The sequence below is a fragment of the Trematomus bernacchii genome, unplaced genomic scaffold (genome assembly GCF_902827165.1).
Source record: "Trematomus bernacchii unplaced genomic scaffold, fTreBer1.1, whole genome shotgun sequence".
In the NCBI taxonomy this organism is placed as follows: domain Eukaryota; kingdom Metazoa; phylum Chordata; class Actinopteri; order Perciformes; family Nototheniidae; genus Trematomus; species Trematomus bernacchii.
This window is the reverse complement of record NW_022987828.1, coordinates 573075-589173: the sequence shown is the minus strand read 5'-3', so window position 1 is coordinate 589173 and position 16099 is coordinate 573075. Positions and strand designations below refer to the sequence as shown.

Here is a 16099-nt window from a genome sequence, read left to right as displayed (position 1 = left end):
TGAGTACAACATATAATTAACAATTACTGCATTCATTTAAATTATGTAATAGTTTAGTATATTAAAATCTTTTTATTTTTGTATGTAGGACTACTGTACCTGTGCCCTTGTGATGACGGGACAGATCACGTGTTATTGTTTAGAGCAGGAAACTGTCGGTTACGTCTTGAACTGCACACAGCAGCTGGGACACCTCACTCATTGATGTGTCTTTGCTTTTACTCTCCCCAGCATGACAGCGGGAAGGGCTGCTTCCAAAGTGGAAAGGGAATTTTATTAGCATTATGCTTAGAAGTGAAATAAACACATTCGATAAGCATCCAGCTGCTGCCGCTAGCTCGCTAGGTGGCTAGCTCCCGTAGCTCACCAGCCTGAGGGGGACGAGCTAACCGTGGCTAGCCAGTCGCTCTCTGGCTAGCTACAGTCAACCTCCAGGACGTGGAAGTTCATTATTACCAGTACCTGGCTGCGAAGACAGCTAGTTATCTGTGTTTGTGGCACATAAAGGGACAAAATGGAGCTGTTCCAAGCCAAAGACGACTACATTCTCCAGAGCGGGGACCGTGCTCTGTGGTGCAGCCGAAAAGACGGGACCATGACGGTCAGACCTGGTACGTACTGATGACAGCTTTCTGTACCGCAGCCGGCCATTTACCTTGTTTGTAGCCTTTATTTAACCAGGTTAAAAAATCCCATTGAGATCAACGATCTATTTTTCACTTGACACTAACACTCCACTTTATGAATATTAGAGTAAAGTAATGTCATATACTTCTTATCCTATAGCCTATGATAAGTGAGTCTCAAACATCTCATTGGGTTAGTCTCATCTCCTAATCGTTATTGGCACTCGCTAATCTCTGATATAAACGTTATCATTAAATTGGTCTCATTTATCCAGCTGCGTCAAACATAACAATTCGATTTTTTTCAAAGATAAGATAGATATGCGCCGTTTCTAAGTCTTGAAACCATCGTCTAAGCTTTCATTCCCGGAGTGGCAACACCCCAAACAGATTTCAAAGTTATTGCTCTGCTCCTTATCTTCAATTCTTCTCCTGACCAAACAGACATAGTACAGGGCTGTAAGGAGGGCAAGATAACCTAATTTGAGCTTTCATATGATATACTTGATTCATGATAGCTTAACCAATGTACTATTCTAATCTGGTGTATTATCAGAAAACTATAATATCATTATAATGTTTCAAGTAGTGCAAACTATACAGGTACAGGCATGTTAAGTGTGTGAAGCAGCTCCTGGCATTACACAATAGTGCGTAACAGATTACTGATGCTGTGGCTCACAACTTTCATAAAGAATTTGTCATGATTTCCTTTTTGAATGAAAGACTGTGGGAACTGTTGAAAGAACTGCTGAACTAAAAGAGAAGTTTCATTAGTCACCAGAAGGCAGTGCCTGTTATCCTGTGTGTCGTGGAAGTGGTATGGCTGTGCAGCCATCCTGAACAGGTTTTTAGTTGCACCACTGTTTCATTATTTAATTGGAAAAAGGGTTTCCACTCCTCACTGGGTTTCCACTCCACTCCCAAGCACAGGATGAAGTTGTGGTATCATTCTTATATTATGTCTTCCAGTGGCTTTCACAGGCAGTTCCTCTGTACATGAATGTTTCTGAATGGTGGAACAGGAAGAGTCATTGTCTGACGCTGCCTACAGTTCATGATCTCCACCCGTAGCCACACCTCTCATACTTTTCCCATTTTCTCCACTATTTATGTTTAATCCGTCACCAATGCTAGGCATTCCAGGTTCTCCTTCTGGTCACTAAGTTTGTGGAGACAAAATGGAGATATACAAAAAACATAAAGAATAACAGACCTACATGATTCATACAGATTAAGTAAGATTCCACTATCTATCTATTACAGCATTCACCCCAGCTGCAATTGAAGAACAAGTCTTTAACTTTTTTGAGTGGTTAAAATACATGCTTGCATTATAACAGGAAGTCGCCTAACCTCAACTCTTTCTAGGCACCTTCTGTTTGGTTAGTGTGAGCTGTTTGTGAAAGAAAATGTGCTGCTTTAATCTTAAAATAACTTGAGACTCCAATAAACTAAGTGGCCTACATTGCCCTGTTCTTGTTTGTATAATTATTTAACCTGGCTGCCTATCCGGTCTGAAGCATATTTTGCTGAGCTGGCTTTGCTACACCACTGATCTGTTTAATTTTCATTTTTCTGTTTCAGCAACCGACCTGTTGTTAGCCTGGAATCCAGTCTGTTTGGGTTTGGTAGAAGGTGTCATTGGAAAGATACAGCTTCACACAGGTAAGTGGAGAGTGAAAAAAACATTTGACCATTTCACCTTTATCTGCTTTTTCACCCGTATTTCCCATCTGTGCGCAGAGGATGCTTGGGTTGCCAAATCATTCAGTCTTAGATCTTATCTTCCTCACAAGAGAAGGTGTGAAAAAAACATGTTAAAGTATTTTGAAATGTGTGTACTTCTGAAGATGTCATGGTAATGATTCCACTTCAGATTTTGTATGGCCTCTGTCTGCCTCAGAACATTAAACATTATACCCTTCACAAGAAAATATATAATCAATGTTATTGAAATGGATGAACATGGTTTGAATATTTATTTACCACGGGTCCATATTACAAAATCTGCAGCTAATTGCTGGTGTTCAGCTGCTTTTTTCACACCTCAAAATGTGAGGAATTCTGCACCCCTGACGCAACTCCCCCTTCTTTTTTCTCTCATGTTGGCAGACCTTCCTCTTGGTCTCGTATTAATCCGCCAGAAAGCCCTGGTGGGCACCCTGCCAGGCAACCACAAAGTCTACAAGATCACAAAGATAGCAGTCATTCCTCTGTCTGATGAAGAGCCCCAGGAGCTGGAGCTGGAGGTGTGTACACCAACACCGTAATGAGACAAGAGAATCAGTGTCCATGTACTTGTGCTCTAATTATTGCACTCAGCCCTTTTGGCAATCACTTAAATGGTGCTTGTGAGATGACTGAATTGCATTTCATTATTTCATATCCAAAATATCCCAAAATACCCTGTATGCATCACCGTATGATTCATCTCTGATGTTAGTTGTAGTTTTTTTTATTTTCACCCACACATTCAGAGTAAAAAATAAAATCCCAGACATAAAATCACTGCAATAGAGCTCAAAGAAAGTGGAATATGACTAAGATGTCAGTCTTTCAGGGAAACTTCATGGATGGTGAGACAGAGAATTATTTTCAAGTGAGTAAATACGGAGAAGGATGATTGTTCCCGGATAGGCTTTTAGGCCCCGTCCTGTAATGTCCTCCCTGTTTTGCCTAGAAATACTATAGCTCAAGTAGCTTTTAGATTGTTTACTGTGTTGGCTTAGGCCAGGGGTCTGCAACCTTTTTGACCAAAAGAGCCATTTTGCCCCCTTTTCCACCAATTTTTTTTTGTCTGGAGCCGCAAAACATATTTGATAGCTTGATAGCTTATAAAGTTGTATATATTGTTACATCATAGACAAAAACTACAGTTATTTTGCATTTATTATTTATTACGTTATAGAAAACTGTTTACCTCTAATAACAAACAAAGAACTCTTATAAGGAGAATACAAAAATATATATAGCTGCACCCTAAAAAGAGTTTACTGATTGAATTATGACTGAAGAGCGTCAGCTGTCTTCCTCTTCCGTGTTGTTCCTCCAATATGTAAAGGCTGCAGCAGCTTTGACGGCTTCTCTCCACATATCAAACATACCGGTAAGCCAGCATCGTTTGCTGTGAAAGCAAATAACTCTAACCACGCAGAATTAAACCCTCTGTGTTCCTCCGATACTTTTCTTTTCTTTGATTTATCCATAGTTCGCTCATCGAGCCGGGGGTCAGGTTATTCGCCTGCAAGGAAAGGCGCTGGTGCGAGACCGTAGCAGGATGTGGCGTAATTTTAGTTGACCTAATTAAAACCATTTTTTTATGTGTCACAGTATCACCTCAAAATACAAGATACGAAACAATTTCAACCGTGCAACAAAATATAAATAGTCCTACAAATATTTTTATTTTATTTCCTTCTTATTTTTGTCTAAGCTCAAGGGAGCCAGAGTAGAGGGCTTAGAGAGCTGCATGTGGCTCGAGAGCCGCTGGTTGCCGACCCCTGGTTCAGGAGAAATAGAAATATAGAATACTGTTTCTTTTGGATGTTTGTTGAAATGTTTATTTGTTGTTCAAAGGTGGTTTTAAATGATAACAACCTCACCAGATTGACTTTATCTTTCGTAATATCCCTGATATCTGTATTTAATTGCATACATTTGATGGAGTATCCTCTTTTTTAGCTTTGCAAGAAACATCACTTTGGAATCGACAAACCAGAGAAGCTGGCCCCGTCTCCCGATGACTCAAAGTTCTTGATGAAAACCTTCAGCCAAATCAAATCGAATGTGGCTGTGCCCATCAAGAAAAAGGTATTTATATTGTTGTACACTTAAGTACAAATGTATTCCATTATCCTCAAGCCTACACACTACTTTCTCAATATTTCATGCTTTTGATGGCCTTGAATTTCTCTTGGGGTTTTGCTTTCTTTGGTTTTTCAACTTACCGCTCTTTTCTATCCACACACCCAATCCAGTATGCCCCTGCCTTCCAGGTCAAGGAAAACAAAGAGAAGGAACGTCTGGAGAGGCGGCTGCTGGATGAGCTCTACAAGGTATTCATGGACTCTGACTCCTTCTACTACAGCGAGACCTACGACCTGACGAACACCGTGCAGCGTCAGGGAGACTCAGAGAAGTCCAGCCTACCCCTATGGAAACAGGTGTGGACACGTCTTGCAGCTCATATGCATACCTCCAAAACTGTTACATCTGATTGACAGTTGTATTCTTTCTTTGCGAAAGGTGGATGACCGTTTCTTCTGGAATAAACACATGATCCAAGACATTATTGACCTCAAGGTAAATGATTCCTCCATAGAGAAGTATTGTGTCACAGTTGTTGTTTGTTTCTCCCATGTTAGATTTCAAACAAAAAAAGAGCATAGCTAGTCCTGCTGTGTTAGTGTTGCAGTTGTATATTTACCAGAGCTTTATCGGAAGAGTATGAAAATACTCTGTGAATAGAAGTGCTAACAGTTATGCAAAATACACAGATGTAATATTCAAATATACGTGGCATGCAAAGTGCTTCCTTACCAAACTCTCAAACAGCATTTTTATCTTGTCCTGATGTTGCTTTTCACTTTTGCGTTTTCCAGGTGCCAGAGGTGGACTTTTGGGTGATTCCAATCATCCAGGGCTTCGTACAGGTGGAGGAACTGGTGGTGAACTACAATGAGACCTCTGATGAGGAGAGGAGCAGCCCTGAGACGCCACCTCAGGATATCACCTGTGTCGATGACATCCATCCCCGCTTCACCGTGGGTCTTATCTCCAGACGCAGCCGTCACCGCGCAGGTAGAGCTACAGTTTCTGATTGCTCGACCTACTAGTCTAGTTGCCAGCATTCTGAACACAGAAATGTTGAGGACCCCATGTTTTATGCAAGTATGGTCACTTTCCAGTTAAAACTCCCAATTTGGATCCTTAAAATTTAAGAAATTGATTCAGCATCCTCATAACCCCCAAAACACTCCAAAATTGTCAAAATCGGCAAATGCATTTTTTTAACTATTATCTGCATAGGCTATAACGCGATTTAATGCTTATTAACCCACTTTATGCTAATTGTGCAAATTGTCTAACATATACAGGTTAGCATCCGGCAGTTTCTAAGTGCTGAGGACCTACTGTAATCATTTCTAACATAAAACTTCGGGGTACTCAGCATTTCCTGGTTCACAATATGAGCTGGCAACTAGACGAGGAAGCTCATGCGTGAACTGTGATTCACCCCAAATATATGGCTTGTGTCAAGTCATTAGGATTGATTGTTCCCACATCTATTTAGAGTTTCTTTCACAAGAATGATTCTTGTCAAGTGATGCGTAATCTGTGTTATAAATATTCTGACCAGTGTTCATGCATTCTTCTTGCCCAAAGGGATGCGGTACAAGCGCAGAGGAGTGGATACCGATGGCCATGTGGCTAACTATGTGGAGACGGAGCAGCTGATCCACGTGCACAGCCACACTCTGTCCTTTGTGCAGAGTCGTGGCTCCGTGCCCGTCTTCTGGAGCCAGGCGGGGTACCGCTACAATCCCCGGCCCCGCTTAGAGAAAGGTCAGCAGAACTACTTTATCTTGATTACAGTTCTATAGAGAGTGTGTCTCAGGTGCTTTGTGTAATATGTAAGCTTTTTGAAAACATTATTTATAGTTGTACCTTTATAAGAAGACATTTGAATCCTTACTAGGGCTGCACAATTTATATATTTTATTCAAAGTCATCACAATATTTTCTATATTGCACTTAAGTTAGGTAAATAAAAAAACACATTGCAAACATTATCACACTATTGATGTGATTATTTTATTGTTCAATTTGTTGAATAATAGAATGTTGGAAATGATTTCCATTTATGTTTTTAATTAAAAAATAAATGTGTTTTGTGTAGCAGAAAACTGAAAGCAGCAGAAATGCGACACTGAGTCTGTTTATTCAACACTGTTCTTGCATATTTGTCTACTGTTGTCGTGCCCTATTCAGTACCAGAGTTCTCTTTGGGATTTAACACCTCTAGTATATTCGAGCTATGTCTTACAAATGAACAAATATAATTATCTTGTCAGTCATCCGTTTTTTCTTTTTCTTGTCTGTGAAATAATTTTTCGGCTGCGATTTGGAGAAAACAGTGGTTCTTTCTCCTAAGTTAAAATAATGCAAACGTTTGCAAACTAGATCAGTTTATGTTTCAGTCAGATTCAGTAACGTTGAAATGATTTGTATGCATTTTTTGTTTGATTTTTCAGGAGAGAAGGAGACCATGTCCTACTTTGCTTCTCACTTTGACGAACAGCTTAAACTCTACAAGAAGCAGGTGGGTTTGCTTTGCTTTGCCAGAGTGTGTGTGCTTGGGTATGTGCATAACATATTTGTTGACTACTAGGATGCATCAGTCTTGTGTGAGAGATGCCTTTTTAAAAATGTATCGGCAATGTTACTCTTTCAGATATGAGATACTATGTGCTTCATGTCCAGCATACCGAACAAAATTGTTCTGCTGAACCTTCCTTAAAGGTTCAGCATCTCATTGTTCGCTTACACAGGGCTGAATGACCACATTCTTTATCATCTTCTTCAGGTCATCATTAACTTGGTGGATCAAGGTGGACGGGAGAAGATAATCGGCGACTCATTTCTGAAGCAAGTCCTGCTTTACAACAACCCGAACCTCACATATGTTTCGTTTGACTTTCACGAGCACTGGTAAGAGAAACGCTTCCCTCAGCAGTATAACGTGAGTGTAGTTGTCCTTTTTAAAACCACATTGTATTTACTTCCCCTTTATTCTTTTTATATCCTGTGTTTCAGCCGAGGTATGAAGTTTGAAAATGTGCAAGTACTGACCGATGCGATCTCTGATATCATCACAGACATGAAGTGGGCCTGGTAAGTGTTTTGTCAGTGTTCTTGTAATTTTCAGAGTAATGCTGATATCATGAACTCTTGCTTATCTTTCTCTTTCTCTATTGATTTGTTTTGTAAGAGAACTATAATAGGCTGCTAATATTTGGTTAAAGATTGTAACTTTATGATTGCATCCTGTTATAAATGTATCTTCCTCCATCAGGGTGGATCAGGCCGGAGTCATCTGTCAGCAGGAGGGCATCTTTAGAGTCAACTGTATGGACTGCCTGGACAGGACCAACGTGGTGCAGGCTGCTTTCGCTCGGGCCGTTATGGAACAACAGGTCAGAATTATCCTTGTCTGGCAAAAAAACCCTATATTTATAGCTTCTGTTATAGCTTGAAGGTGCTGCTTATTAAATATAATGTACTATTATACTTTACTTGAAGACTGAAACTTGCAGTGTTCTTTATAAAGCGTGTTCCAAGCGGATTCAATGTAAATGCTCCAAGTCATTGCCCATATACTCCCGGGAACCCGTGAAGAATGTAAAGAATGGCAATAATTACATATTATTTTTAAATATATTATTTCATTTCTTACTATTGTTTTCAGAGTAACTACACATTTAACTCTGTTGAATATTATGCATTTTTAAACAATAATAATATAGAACAATCAACATCTATTGTCTAAAACTGGGACTACAAAGCACTTCACCAGCCTGATTCAGCAGACTGACTTGGCAGCATGAGTCCTTATCTGTTTGTTTGTTGGCCTTTTACTCGTTGTTTGTAGATCAGATTACTGACATCTGCATATATTTGCTCATCAGATCAGACACACTGATGGCAGATCTTGGATGCTTGTACAGCAAGATAGCGGAACAGATCCCTAGTGCACATCGACACAAGCATAGTTTGTACACCCATAATCAGTTTTAGCTTTCTAGAATTCCAGCAACTGCACCATATTCATCTCAGATTACATTTAATGGGAAGACACAAGTGTAAATTGATCTATTTAATATGTAGCTAAATATAGGCTGACATTTCCCCTTGCTGGTGCAGTGTTAGCTGAAATGGAGGCGTCACCATGTGCTCAAACTGACAGCATCCCTAATGTGTCTCATCCTCCTGCAGCTGAAGAAACTGGGTGTGATGCCTCCGGAGCAGCCTCTGCCTCTCAAATGCTACAAGATTTATCAGATCATGTGGGCCAATAACGGAGACACTATCAGCAGACAGTACGCAGGCACAGCAGCGCTCAAGGTAACAGCATTGTCTTGGCACACACATACAATTTGCCTAAAGAAACAGCAATGAAGTGAGATATCTTTTGACAAAGTCAGTTAAGTGAATTGTTTAAGCTATTGAGGGATAAGCTTTCTCTGAAAGAAGACTCATAAATCAACAGAGCATATTGTAATTTAGTAGATTAAACAAATCAGAATCACAAATATGGACTGAGCTGTTTGGACTTATAAGGATAGTTTGGATGTTTTAACACAGACAGGAGCGCTGACAGGAAAGCAAAGCAATGTTATACCTTATAAACCCCTTATTTAGAATATTTTCACCTCAACTTCTAACAGTCCTTTCCATTGAGGACCTGAAGCCTTCATTTTCCATTTGTGCTATCTTCAAAGCCACCAAATCCTATTGATAAAACCAGTGATTTTAGCTCACAGAACCCAGGAGTTGCTAGTCTAATGCTGCCATGAATGATTAGTTTATGTTATTGTGTGATTTTGGAGTCATTAAGGTTTAAAACGGATTCACCAAATAACACAAACAAACAGATAAATGCATCAGTAGACCAGCAACCCCCCTGATCTGTGAGGTAACATTAGCCGCTTTCACACCAAGTACTTTGCCGTACTTAGTGCCCAGCACTTAGTAGCACTTAGTGCCCAGCACTTAGTGCCCAGCACTAAGTGCTAAGTGCCCAGCACTTAGTGCCCAGCACTTAGTGCCCCCATGGAACTAAGTACAGATCGCGTTCATACGGGAATAAGTTCCCTGAGGGAAGATTACGCAAATGAAGCCGCTGACGTCACTTCGTCTTCTTCTGCTTTGGGTTTACTGGCAGGCCGCAAACCACTTCACGGCGTATACTGCCACCCGAAGTCCCCGGCCGGAAGTCCCCGGAGTTGGGGACTGGCTTCAGTAGAAGCTGCTGGGACTCCCAGCAGCTTCTACTGAAGCCTTCCGAGTAAATCGCCAGAACGCCGACACCTCCTCATCACTCCACCGCTCCCATGTTTTTTTTTGTGTTGCCATAAGTTAGTCTCTCTCCGTTGGTGCGCGGGGCTAATGCTAATGCTAATAATGCTAATGCCAGCAAATACAATGGCGGCTTCACAAAACTTTTCAGAGTTTACGGGGCGTGGTTTGCAATTAGCCCAGCCAATTGAAATTGGTACTTTTTTCTCCCCAGGATAGTACCACCTCTCTAGCAGGGACTGAAAATGGGGGTAAAAGTTATCGGAACTAAGTTCTCTTCTGGTGTGAACGCAAAATTCCAGGCACTAACGGAACTAAACGGGAAAGTGTGAACGCGCTTATTACAGTTTTTTCAATGGAATCTGGTGGCTTTGAAGAAAAAATACTAAACAACCTAGTACCTGATAGAACCCCCCTTTCAAACAGGGTGACGAGTCAAAGACAAGTCAGAATACATACTGAACAGACTCTGTATGATCTGTTTTCAGGGAGACTTCACCAGGACGGGGGAAAGGAGACTGGCTGGTGTGATGAAGGATGGCGTGAACTCAGCCAACCGCTACTATCTGAACCGCTTCAGGGATGCTTACAGACAATCCGTAATCGGTATGAAAAAAACACACAAATGATATAATATATATTATAATATAACTATATTTGAATCCATGTTGTCCCAAAATCTGCCCGGTTTGACTCTTCTGAATCCTCTGGCTGTCCCTGCAGACCTAATGATGGGCCTGCCAGTGACGGAGGACCTGTACTCCATCTTCAGTAAAGAGAAGGAGCATGAAGAGAAGGAGATCGAGAGCCAGAGGGGAGCGCAGGAGCAGGTCGGCCTCCTGCTGCAGACCTACATGCAGCTGCTGCTGCCTGACGATGAGAAGTTTCACGGAGGCTGGGCCCTCATCAATTGTGACATGAGGTTAGTAGCTAGCTGCCCTGTCTATTTATAATGTGTTTTTCAGTATTTTCTGAAGGGCTGTTTTCACGGTTTTCTCATTACCCACCAGCCTTGTTGATGCAAACAGCAAAGACGTTGACGTGCTGCTGCTTCTGTCTGACAAAGCCTATTACATTGCTTAGTAAGTCTGACATTAAATTCACCAAAATGTTTCCTTACAGATATTCCTATAGATTAATAAATGTTTGCATTTTTTTTCTTGTAGCTACGATGAAGAAGCAGATAAAGTCAACCAATACCAGCGCCTCAATTTAGAGGGATTGGAAAAGATTGAAATCGGTAAGAAGTTACACTCAAAGCAGAAGTGAAGGTTCTTCGTGTTCACTCTCTCTCTGAGTCACCCAACACTTCCCAAAAGTGTGCTTAACAGTTTCTCACTAACCTTTCAGCAGTATCTCCGCTCATGATTCACGCAAGGAAATTCATGCAATAAAAAATGAAGTTACAAGTTGTGTTTTCTTTTTTTGCAGGTCCAGAGCCTACTCTGTTTGGGAAGCCCAAGTTCTGCTGCATGCGTTTGCATTACAGGAGCGAAGAGACCAGTGGATACTTCCACACGCTGAGAGCAGCCACACGAAACCCCGAGGATGATGGGAAAGGTAGGATGTCATTTTTAAAGAGAAGCAAACTTTTTAGATTGTAAATTGCAAATACTGGTTGAGACTGACTTTGTGACATGTTTTCAGACACATTACAATGCATAGCAGAGATGCTTCGCATAACTAAACGGACCACAGGGCTGGACATGCTGGTGGTTGAAAAGAAGCTGGAGAGGCGAGTACTCATTTTCAACCGTGTGCTGCACTTTTAAAAGTCTGCTATGATGTTCTTCGAGGACAAACATTTCTGCGTCATATAAATGTAATTAATTAAAATATCACAATGACCGAATCATTCAAAAACTATTTAACTCTGTAAATCACGCTTTTAACATAATATCACCGTTTTTCAATGAGGAAAAAGATCAAAGAAATTAAAAGAATTCCAGTTAGATTTTCCAACAACATACATTTTGATGCATGTTTTGCAGGGTGAGATTTAAAAAAGCAACAACAACCTCTTCTTACCTTTTTTTTATAGGACACATTTGAACCTATTTCAGTCCCGGTCATGACTGCCAATTATTCTTTCATTTTCACAATGTTTACCCATAGCAGTTTGTTTACATAACTGTTTTATAAATGTGGGGTCTTTTAATTAAATAGACACTGAAACTTAATTATAGAGCATTTAGTGTTCACTAAATACTAGGGGGATTTATTTCTCCAGTCTGTGATATGTCATTCATTAGTAACAACATAGACTTTAAATGCATTCCATCAAACACATAAAAACACAATGTTTGTCTTTAATGGAAACAAGGAAAATAGCATGTTTTTTAGCCCCGTAGTCAGAATCAGAATCAGAATACCTTTATTAGTCCCACAGAGGGGACATTTGCATCGTTACAGCAGGAAAGAGCTACAGACAGCTTAATGTTACCTATGCAAACATTACTAAATGTCTTAATGTGTTTGAAAATAATATAACTACAATTTTGAAGCCAAGGCTCTAGATGTAATGCCTGATACAATACAAGATTGTATGCTGTATTGGCCCAATATTCAAAAATGTGGTTTTACTAGGTTTCAATAGCTTCATTTTTGTTCTAGCTGTTTTTCTTTCAGCTACACAGTTAATTATTGACTGATTATAAAAGACCCACATGCTGGCCATCAAAGCACAACTCTTACTTTGTTATGTTTCTGTGTTCCAGACGGCAGAGTAAACCTCATGAAGATATAATGGGCATCCAGAGCAAACCTGCTGACCCGGTGACGGGCAGCTCTGGTCTGGCTCAGGGCAAAAGTTTCCTCCTCAACAAATTCTCCTCCCTCAACCAGAAAGTCAAACAGACTAAGACAAACGTAAACATTGGCCCCTTCAAGCCCCTCGGGAGGCTGGGAAACTTCTCTAAACCCGATGTAAAAGTCAATTTCCTGAAGCCAACTATGCATGTCAACCTGTGGAAGTCAGACAGCAGCTTGGAGACATCGGATAACAACCCCGCAGCAGCCCTGAAAGACATGGCTGACGGCCACTCTGAAATCTCCGACGACTCTGACTCCTATAATTCCGACACAGAGCTCCCGTGTTCTGGCTCTTTAGAAAACGTGGACTATGTTCTGCCCAGCTGCGGCATTGTAGCATCGCACCCCCGACTGGGCAGCCGCTCGCAGTCTATCGGCAGCGTGGAGCTAAATGTCCCCTCTGTTATCAAGGTCACTGGCTGCGACGGGAAGCAGGAGAGCCCCTCTCAAGACAGCGACGACAAGTCCCCAGGGGACGCCTCGGTGGCAGAAGAAGCCATTCTGATCGACTTTGGTACTCCCATTGATGCCTACTGCCACCAGTTTGTCCAGGATGCACAGACCAAACCTGTGGAGGTGTTTGGAGAGGTCCCACCAGCTGCCGTCCTCGCGGTGCCTGTGCAGAATAAGACCCTAGCAGACTCTGAGAAGCAGCCCAGCTCCGAACAGCCGGCCCCGGAGGAGCCCCAGCTCCCAAGGCCCTCCAAGCTAGACGTCGACTCCACTACCTCCAGCTCCAACCTCCTCTCCGTCCAGAAGCCCAGCTCCGCGGCCTCGGGAGGCTCTCAGAGGAGCCTGTGTTCCCAGATGGAGGGCAGCCTCTGCCCCTCACCCGCAGACAGCAACGGCAGCCGAGTAGTCTCCCCCTTTGCCAAGATCAAGAGCTCCATGGTCCAGGTGGCCAGCCTCACCCAGGCGGGACTCACCCAGGGCATCAACTTTGCCGTGGCGAAGGTCCAGAAAAGCCCGGAGCCAGATACTGTCAACGAAGCCCAAGAGAACGAGCTGAAGGCAATGTTTACACAGTGCCAGACCAGGATCATTCAGATCTAGTGCTTTCCTTGTAGCAGGATGTTGTAGTCGTGTAGGAGCCTCCTGTATGGTAGCAGTAACAAAAGCTTGCACTTAGCGTCACTACTCGGCCAAGAAATGCGCTGTTGAATTTGCCCTTTAGTTAATCCTGCCTGTGTTGATGACTATTGTACAGAATTTAGAAATATAAACCGAGGCCTAACATGGCAGTGACCATGTTTACATGCACATAATTATGGATTACTTACTCTTAAGAGAGCACTGATTGTCTTGTCTAGTTTTTTGATCTAATGACGGTTAGCTCATATCCATTTTAGCCACGCAACATGCGTAATGTCAGGAGTTATGATTCCCATGTTCCAATTTTATAGAACATTTGATATAAATAAGTGTATGTACATCCAAATACTATATAAATCTAGAAATAGCGCTGCCGATTAAGTACATTTTTTGTGAATTTTCCTATCAAATTGCAAGGAAATTCTTATCATGCTCAACTTAAGACATAAATAACACGTTTTTAAGATATTTTAAACCGTACGTCCAAAGTGGTATGCAGAGTATTTTTGTGCATGTAAACATGACACTAAAGTAATTATACCCACAGTGCTTGCATGTGAGGTTAAGGCTAACTGATTTTGACGAGGCAGGTTGACATTAGCTGTACGTTGAAAGACCAATCTGACTTTATCTTATACTGTACGTCACCCTGTATGTGCAGGTCACTTATCGGCGTTTGTGATATAGACCTCGTAATAACCTTCGATTTGTAACATGTTGTTGTAGAACCCGACCAAAAATCTTTTGGGATTTTCCTCAAAGGACAATTGTGTGTTAACGCTCCTTTGCATAGCTGTCAGAAACTAGCCAGACGACATACTGTACGTAGTTCTCCTATGTAAAATCAATGTTGTCACGTGTAACTTAGAGGATATACCTTTCTAGAAATCATGACTACACAAGACCTTAGTAAGAGTTTCCTGGTAGTTATGTACAGTGAGTATCGTATCTGTTCCCTGAGTAGAGCCTTCCTTTAAAGCGTTTTAGTATTGATGGTAGGGTGGCATCTTAACGTGTTCAAAGAGGTATGAGAATTATATTTTGAAAGGAACGCCCAGCACTGTCCATACTGACCCTGAATAACCAGAAAACTGCTGGTTGGAGATTGATTTTGATCGATCCGATAATGGTTGTACTTTATGAGGGATTGTTTGAGTCCTCAGCCAGCGTTGTACATTGACGTCGCATGTCAGGAGTAGCATATAGTAGATATATATGCAATTGCACCCATCCAATTATTCGAAACACTGACGCTTTATGCACTCCCTAAACTGAAATCTTATTTGCCTTAACAGGGAATTGAAGTGGGATTATGTATATCAGGTATTTATGGCAAAATCTACCTTTTTTAAAGTCCATTCTTTACATGTTACATTGTCGTACTGTATTAAAACAAAATCATGTTCAGGGTTTTGTCATCAAGCTTTGTCTTGGGATATTTCATCCACGGGCACAATCGTTCTCCATGGAAATGAGCGGGTTTTTGGACATGTAAAGCAGTGGGTTGGAGTGTGTATGCTGCTGGTATTTGGGAGCATAGAGTCCTAGTTATATTTATATGCTATAAAGCCGTAAACATTGTTATATTGTACATGTCGTTCCGTTAACCTCAAATAGAGAGCTTTCACCCGTTACATTTCACTGTCACTCAGTGAAAATGTTACTGTCCTCCTCCACCACCTCATCACGCTGCTGTGTCTATCCGTGTCTATTTATGATCAATAATATTAAGATTTGCTTCAAGATGAAATATCCCAAGATAAACGGTCGCACGTTTCATATTTTTGTGTTATATTTGCCTGTTTTCTTCAGTCGGCTTGCTCACCAGCAAATACTTGTATATTTGATTGACTATAATTATGGTCAGTGACATGATATAGTTATGACCTGCTGATAGTGTGGTGCTGCCAAAGCTTTAGGGTGGAATGCAAAGTTTGACTGCAGAGGTTCGAAGGTGTTGTTCTTTTTTTAATATGAACTGCAGGACATTGGAGCAGTTCCCAAGCAGAGCAGAAACGTATTTCTGTCCCAAACTTGCTGTGTTTAGCTAAAAGGAACAATAATCCTCAACATTCCCGATATAGACCACAATGCAACAGTGTTGGTGTCTGGTTTTATATGCAACAGATGGCATAGCTCTATATATGATCCTATATTTGCTGGGTGAGATTTTTCTCCTTTCCGTTTTGTTTTTACACCAAGTGCTTTGCAACCACCTCTTGATTTTTTTGTCTGTGGTTGACCTCCCCTCTTAATAGGACCCCTGACCATGACAAAAAAACATGTGACTAGAGGTCTTAAAGCATTTGATTTGCACTGTTTTAGCACTAGTACCATGTCATCTGAATGTCCGTACTCATTACTTTCCTCTTTACCAACTGACTGTTGTCATTGTTTTCCACGGTGTACTGAGATTGTATTGTATATTAAAGTATCCTATTTATTCTTATCCTCTTTGGGTGTGTTACTTGATAACAAAATACAATTTG

The 16099-nt window shown here is 41.2% G+C and overlaps 1 protein-coding gene across 2 annotated transcripts; it reads left to right on the top strand.

Moving 5' to 3' along the window:
* Positions 1-158: 158 nt before the first annotated feature.
* On the top strand, positions 159-16059 carry inpp5f (inositol polyphosphate-5-phosphatase F). Of its 2 annotated transcripts, none has more exons than XM_034152123.1 (20): positions 159-611; positions 2214-2294; positions 2742-2878; positions 4311-4439; positions 4625-4792; positions 4875-4931; positions 5231-5429; positions 6015-6194; positions 6884-6951; positions 7216-7340; positions 7446-7523; positions 7705-7825; positions 8625-8753; positions 10196-10313; positions 10431-10629; positions 10718-10789; positions 10874-10947; positions 11139-11267; positions 11355-11442; positions 12425-16059. In XM_034152123.1, exons 1-20 carry the CDS (start codon positions 515-517, stop codon positions 13569-13571), a joined length of 3396 nt encoding a protein of 1131 aa, XP_034008014.1. In that variant the 5' UTR covers positions 159-514; the 3' UTR covers positions 13572-16059. The 2 variants fall into 2 exon arrangements, with proteins under 2 accessions (XP_034008014.1, XP_034008013.1); XM_034152122.1 differs by having other exon boundaries at positions 4607-4792.
* Positions 16060-16099: the final 40 nt, after the last annotated feature.

Bases quoted from the DNA above. Each gene is read 5' to 3' on its own strand.
- inpp5f (XM_034152122.1), top strand. From the start codon at position 515: ATGGAGCTGTTCCAAGCCAAAGACGACTACATTCTCCAGAGCGGGGAC. The intron at 4,440-4,606 runs GTATTTATATTG...CACCCAATCCAG, and splicing joins CTGTGCCCATCAAGAAAAAG to TATGCCCCTGCCTTCCAGGT. The intron at 7,524-7,704 runs GTAAGTGTTTTG...TTCCTCCATCAG, and splicing joins ACAGACATGAAGTGGGCCTG to GGTGGATCAGGCCGGAGTCA.